Genomic DNA, 7,348 nt, shown 5'->3' on the forward strand with positions numbered 1-7,348 from the left:
AGGAAGCATATGCATACGGGGGCAGAATCCAGCCCTTAGCAAATATGAAATGATCAGGATAATAAAATAAATTACTTCTGTGGTGTCAATTCTTGAATCCTCGACAAAGTTCCCAAGCTGAATATGAAAGCTGTGGTTTGAAGAATGCAAGATTATGCCCATACCCAGTTAAAGCTGAATTATTTGGATCATTTTTTTTCCAGGAGATGCTGTCAGGAACAGCTTGATTGCTATCTATACTCTCCCAGCTCTCCTCTGCAGCAACATTAGCAGTTGTCACATGGGGGATTATGAAGTCTCAAAAAAACCTCTCTTTATAAAACTAACAATTTTAATTACTGGGATTGCCAAAGTTGGTTTCATACCAATGAGCTTGATATTGTTGTCTTCATCCAGCAACAGATTTTCTATCTTCAAGTCTCTGAAAGAAAGAAAGAAAGAAAATATTTTGAGTGAGTCTCCAAAATAATGAAGCAGCTTCCCCTCGCTCTCATCAGCGTATTTACAAGGCTCATGTATAATAACTTGCATAATGAAAGCAGCACACACAGTTCCACATTCAAAGCAGAAAGCCCCGTGCACCCTCTCCAGAATTAACAGAGCTTTTCACACGCTGCTTCACACCTATTCTTCAGGCACAAAACGACTTCAGAAACATTTGTCAGTAATTAATCAGGCTCTTCACACGCTGAGAAGTCTGCAGAAACCTCACAAACTGGACACATTTCAAATACATGTTTTTTTTTTGAAGGGGAGGTCACTTTCTCCTTGATCTTGACAACCAAAGGCCACTGCTGAGGAAAAAACCTTCTTCTCCAGGGAAGGGAAGGGAAGGGAAGGGTCAAATGTCCGTCCCTTGCTGTTGCCTACACGGGAGAGAAGAATCAACCTGCTCTCAGGGCGAAGCATCCAAACTCTTCACAGGGGTGGTCAGCACTGGCACTGCTAAAAACAGAGTCTACATCATCTCCTTCACAAGAGTTTTTCCTCCCCCTTCCAGACATGAAATATTTCTGGGATAACCACAGCAGCGATGCTTCTCCTGGAAAAGAAACCTGGATAATAAAGCCATCAGCTGTAATGATGGGAAGTCAGTGACATCCACGGTGTTTTGCCTCTGTAAGGCAAAGGGAGCGATGAAGGATGCCCTGTATTGCACATGAAGACACAAGGCTTAATAAAATAAGACAAGCAAACCAGCCAAGCCCATCTAAGTACTTCCACAAGGAGGGATCTGTGAAGGAAAGAAAAATAGCCATGACCTACTCCAAGCTGCTTTCCTGAACTGCTCCTCTCCATTTCCTTTCATGCTCATCCTGTGCTTGAAACACAACTGAGGCAGAAGCACGTGGAGCTTTAGGTCACACAACTGCAATGTCTCAAAGCAAGAGGGGAGACCATTTGGAAGCTCTTGGGTATATTAAACATCAGCCAAGAAGACTTTAAAGGCAAGGGAATGGAAAGGGGAAAGCTGGAAGCCGAGGAGGAAAAACAAGCAGACAATCAGAGTAACAACTGAGAGACAGAAGGGCTAGATAGGAACACAAGATATTTAAGAGAAGGCATTCAAGGTTAAAAAAATTATAAAATTAAAAAAAAAAAAGGTAAATATTACAGGGCTATTTTAAAGCTATCAGAGGGAAAAACAGCAATGTAAATATCAGCCCAGTATAGAGTGCAGCCAGCCCTGGTTAAAGATGTTTACCCATCTGTCTATTCTCAGCAGATTTGCCAGTGAGTGGTAACTGATCTAATAGTCCATATGCCCCACATTTTTTGTCGATCCCAATAGAAAAGCACTGGTTTTTGGAGTGACACCGGGAGCCAGGACAAGAGGCTTTTACTCCTTGATACAACCTAAAGAGAAAATTTAATTATCTTTTACAAAGAGAGCCTTATCTGAGTTGCTCACAAGACTTGTGCTCCAGACCCTTCATTGGCTGTCTTAGTTTGCTTTTAATGTTTTAAACCCTTTGTAATACAGGGCCTGAAATTCAGGGCTCCACTTTTGGGACTTTGTCCATTGCAGTGAGATCATGTTAACATCCAAACAAAGCAGCAGCTCTGGACACTTTCAAGTTCCCTCCTTGAAGTAAATCTGATCTTGTTCCTTGCTGTCGCAGCTCCTCAAAAAAAAAAAAACAAAAAAAAAAACCAAAAAAAACAAACAAAAAAACCCCACAACAGGACTAAAGGATTATTTATTTGTTTTCCCCCTTAAGCAAACTTTCAGCATTAATTGCTGAAGAACTTAAAAATACCCTCAGTGATTAAACAGGAAAGGAACAAAAAAAATGCTACCTTTTCCTGAGGGGTTGTTTCCATGATGCTGAGAGTGTCTAACTATGGCACAAGCTAGTGAAATCTAGGAATAATGAAGACACTCAAGGCATTCCCACGGCGTGGAGAATCAGCAGATATTTAGGCCTTTGCAGCTTTGTGAAGCTGGCAGCAGAGAGGCAGCACTCCCTGGGTCTGAAAATACACCATCTTTAAGGGATAAGTTCATCTGGGACTTTGTTGATGGGGCTGATCCATATCCCTGGCTTCGCTTAGAGCTTCTCAGACCACTTTGGAAACCTCAAATTCATCCAGTGCCTCCAGTGAGGGACACAAGTGCACTCCCAAAAGCAGTTTATATTCCGTGCCGTGGCAGGCAGCAGGCTGCAAATGGAAGTTCTACATTTCACACTTTATTTCTTGTCTGGGGGAGGAAGGATGAGAAGGGAGGCTTTACCAGCAAGCAGCTGCAAAGCAGAAGTTGTTGGCTGCTGTCTCCTGCATCTTATTTTTAATCACAACAGCACTACCAAAAAAAAAAAAAAATCACTCCTTAACTACCAACCCACAAGCCCATTTCGTAGCCCTGTGCAGGAGCCAGAGGTGAGATTTGGGTTCATCATCACATTTATATGTCAATATACATTTCAAAGGGTTTGTTATCAAAATATCACTTACTGAACCCGATCCTTCTGCCAGTAACATCCCTGAATTCCATGTGTCTGCCTCTGTAAAACAGGGATTCAGTCTGTTGTCTTCACTAGAATGATGTGTGGTTTGTTTACACCAGAGCACTCCAAGAGAATGCCCAAAGGTAATTTTGAAATCTGACATAAAATAGAAAGAGAAACCAGCTCTGCACTTCAAAAGGGGAGTTTGTTCTGTGGTACAGGATCTGTCATAAATATTGCAGCAGCATCTGGCACTTCAAATTAACAGGATGGAAGTTATCAAAGCCAACATGTCAAAGGAGCAGGTACCAGAGCAGGAATCCTGTGCCACCCTGAGCATCTGGATCGTATGGCATCACCTTACTCTGCTCAGAACCTCAGAGCCTTTTTTTTGTGTCTTCCAAACTCCTGACCTGCTTTTAATCACCAAACGGCAGTGGAAGGCACAAATATGCTGCCAGGAGGACGGAAAAAAAGGGGGAAACACAGAAAGCTATCTTTGCCACCAATACATTATTAAATTCCTGCCTTTGACATCCTGACAGTAATTGCACTGAATGGGACTGGGTTTTGTTAAAAATGACTTTAAAAGGGGTTGTTGAGAATTTCCTGTGGGATGCAGTGGCAAGCACCAAAGGCTTTCACTCCGTTTTCTCTGCTGTCCTTGTGCTCCCCGAGGGCTTATTGTTCATCCTGCTTTCTGACAGCGTGAAGGGCTGTGTAAACACCCTCTGCCAAGAGAAAGCTCCACCAGATACTGCCATTTGGGTTTGTTTTCCTCTGTCAAGAGGCGAAGATAAATATTCCTACCTGATTCACAGCTGAGCTTTGTTGCAAGTATATTTTTAGCAACCGGCCAAGCCCTCCTGATAGGGGGAACGAAACGCAAATGATTACATGAAATTATATATAGACTTGTGGCATTTTGCTTTCAGCAAAGCAGCCCAAGGAGCTCTCAGCCCCGGACAAGCCCTCACCAAAGATGCAGCTTCTGCACTCGGGAACTTCTTCATCCATCTTAGCACATGAAATAGTTGCAATTTCAAACACATCTATACGGCCAAACATGAGTCTGGAGGTACTTTTACATCTCTAAGTAAAATGAGGTTTCCTAAGGTTTTTTAATTTTAGGCTTTTCACACATCAGTGCCTCTTAAGCATTTCCACTGAATTCTGGATCCCTGGATTTGTCCAAAAACCAGAGATCAGAGTGCTTTTCTGCCACTCTAAGACTGCAAGCCATGAAGATTTCTGAGTAATATTCATGGAATAATGTAAGCAAATTATATGCAACTTATTTCATCTGAGGTTTTTTTTTTTTTTTTTTCCATCCTAAGTTATAGAACAGGGTAAGTCATCTCTATTATTCCCTGAATCATGCAGACAAACCCACCGACCTTTTTTTTGCAATAAAACAGCCAGGGAACGCTTTTCAGTGTGAAAATGTGAATGATGAAATCATTTGGAGAGACAAACACCAGCCCCGAGTTCTGGCCCAGGTTTGCTCCCCACGCAGCGAATGCAAACACCCACAGATCACCCTGCACATGAAAGTGCTGGTATTTTTACCTGCTTTAAAAATAACAACAACAACAACAACCACCACCCTGCCATTTCAACCAGGGACAGGATGAATCACTATATTTTTTCCCCCCCACTCTCCAGTAGCTGATTGAGTGGTCTGTTTTTAGAGCGGCCACAGTCGGAAGCCTGAGGTGCTGAAGGACAACTCCTGGGATAATTATTATTCTTTCTCCCTCTCTTGCTCGCAGAGAGCCAGGAGGATGAATCTGGATCACGCCACCAGAGCTTTTCCTGCCTCCCCACACGGCTCTACACGCTTGGGTTTGCAGAACAGGTCAAGACATCGAACGGGTTAAGCCAGAGAAAATCTTTGCAGATACACTGCCTGTGATTCTGTCAAATTTCATCACTTCAGGCAGAATCAGACCCCCTCATTCACCGTGTGGAAGCCTCCCAAGAAGCAGCTCTGTGTGCTGTGAGCTGAGAACCGTCGTGGATGGAGTGGTTGCCTCTGGGGCAAGGATTAATTCGACACCATGGTAGAGCGTGGCAGCGCTCTCAGAGCTGCTTCCTCCCCCTGCTCACTCATACCCCCGACCCTCCAGGGTCTGGGAGCTGTGCTGGTGCTCAGAGACAGCAGGGAGGGAAGAGTGGAGGGCCAAACCTGCAGCATCTGCATGGGAACTCGGGCTCCTCGGGCCCCAAAGCCTCGCTGTCCTTCCCACTGCAACAGCCTGTTGAGTCCAGCCTGCGCTTACAGAACAAGCTATTTTTGCACAAAATGTGGGTTTGGAGCCTCTCTGAAAAGGAAAGGAATCAAAGCCAAGCCTGCCAACCCCCTGTAAGTGCCTTGGCCACTACAAATTTTTCAGGGAGAGGAACTGCTGCTGCTGAACTCGGTCCTGCTGTTAAGAGCTAAACATGTTCATCTGCTCCTGGCGTGTTTTCCTCTGCTCGTCTCAGAAACTTCATTTCCTTCATCTCTCTCTCTCTAAATACCAGATAGCAATTGATCCCTTAAAGCAACAAACAGGCTTCTTCCTTGTCCACGCCCCAGACTGTGGGGGTTAATAATTTAAAGAGATCAGCAGTCTTGTGGCTGATAGAGAACCTGCAGAATAGCCCTGGCGGCTGCTCAAATATTTATATTAGAGTGGTACCTGAAATTTGGCTTGAGATAAGACCACAGCACTCCTGGGCTCACAGGGGCACACAGCACCTTATCCCTGCTGGATCACAGGGAATATACACAGGGACTCGAGACACAAAAAGCAGGTTTCAGAGCACGTGGAGTTCCACCAAGCCAGCTGCACAGCTCAGCACACAGCTGGGCACAGCTGGAGGAGCTGCCTGCACAGTGATGGCACAGCCCTCCATCCTCCCCACGAGTCAGTTGGAGCCAAAGGAAAGGAAGGCCCAGATCCTCAAAAGCATTCAGATGTCTGGCTCCTGCAACCTCCTCAGGATGGGGCCTACACAACTTGCTCAGCATCAGATGGGAACTGTGTGGGAGCCCAGACTTAACACCAGCTGGCCCAAATTTAGCAAGCAGAGCCTCCTTCTTAGCACAGTGCCCTATAAATACACCTGAGAACAGGAGAGGAGACATTCTGGCTCGGACCAAAGGTTCATGCAGCCCACCATCCTCCTGTCTCCATAGCAGCCAAGAGCACTGAGTGGAGAAAGGCACCACGTGTGACACCTGCACCTGCACTCTCCCAGCCTCTTCCACTTGCTGCTTGCTCAGGAACTTCAGAGGCAGCTACTCCTGATTCATCAGCCCTCCCCAGGCTCCTCTCTGGTGAGTCCTGTTCCCCCTCCTGGAGCCCAGGTGATCTTCTGACTCCCCACACCGCTGTATTTCCACCAGGAAAACAGCAGACACAACCACCCTCTCAAAGGAACAGCAAAAATGATTCACCAGCTCACGCTGGCACAGAGCTTTGAAGAGGCAAAACAAGTGCTTTGTGTAGGGAAAGGATCATCTCCTGGACATGGAGTCAGCAGGTCTCCAGTGTGGCCCACCCGAAGCCACAAACCTGCCAAAGTGCTTTCTGCAGATGCCTTCTCACATCTAAAACACAAGCCATCTAAACAGCCCCACCAAGAGCGGCCAAAATGCTCCCAGGAACAAGTTTTCACAAGGAAGCCTCCCTGCAACACAAACAGAACGCCCAAACACCACTCCCCTGATACAAACTTCCCCCGGGGGAGGAGTTTTTGGGGTTACCTGTGGACCACCCCCGCCCTGTGGAGATGCTCCACCGCCAGGATGAGCTGCCGGATGTATTTGCGCGCCTCGTGCTCCTCCAGCCTCTTCTTCTCGTAGATCTTGTGCATCAGGTTGCCCCCAGGGCACAGCTCCATGACCAGGTAGTAGCTGTTCTCGGTCTCCAGGATATCCAGGAGCTGAGCAATGTTCGGGTGGCGGATCATCTGCTGGATCTGCCCTTCCCGCCGCAGGTTCTTGGTGACATAGGTGTCCTTCTTGGCTCTTTTCTTGTCAATGACTTTCACCGCCACCTAAGGGGGAAAAAAACGAGGGGGGGGGGTGCTGTTAGCAGTCACATGGGTGATTTATTGCTTTAACCTTGTATAAACAACCTCAAAACAACGAAATTTAAAGGGTGTCCACCTCAGCTGATGCACCGTGGTTTCAAGCACAGCTGCACAAGTCAGAGAAAGAGTTGTTCTTCCAACCCCACTGACCAGGCCTTTCCTTATTGCCCCGTGCAATGACAGTCAAAAATTACAGCCAGGAAATCAGTAACAAAGCAGAGGAGACAATCCCACTATCCACACACAAGCTGGGCATTTATTTTAGCTGTTTACTCCAGAAGGCCTCCAGAAGGCTGGTGTTTACAGGTTTTAAG

General features: G+C 46.1%; 1 protein-coding gene across 1 annotated transcript; it reads right to left on the bottom strand.

Annotated features, from left to right (window-relative positions):
• Positions 1 to 339: 339 nt before the first annotated feature.
• LOC114072813 (hormonally up-regulated neu tumor-associated kinase homolog B-like) lies at positions 340 to 6,998 on the bottom strand (the record flags this gene model as incomplete). Its single annotated transcript, XM_027910660.1, has 2 exons — positions 340 to 421; positions 6,706 to 6,998. Coding segments are annotated over 2 exons (375 nt in total), but the record flags the coding sequence as incomplete, so codon positions are not given.
• Positions 6,999 to 7,348: the final 350 nt, after the last annotated feature.

This window comes from Empidonax traillii, unplaced genomic scaffold, assembly GCF_003031625.1.
Source record: "Empidonax traillii isolate 1590-97213 ecotype Southwest subspecies unplaced genomic scaffold, ASM303162v1 scaffold4056:size20454, whole genome shotgun sequence".
Taxonomy (NCBI): Eukaryota; Metazoa; Chordata; class Aves; order Passeriformes; family Tyrannidae; genus Empidonax; species Empidonax traillii.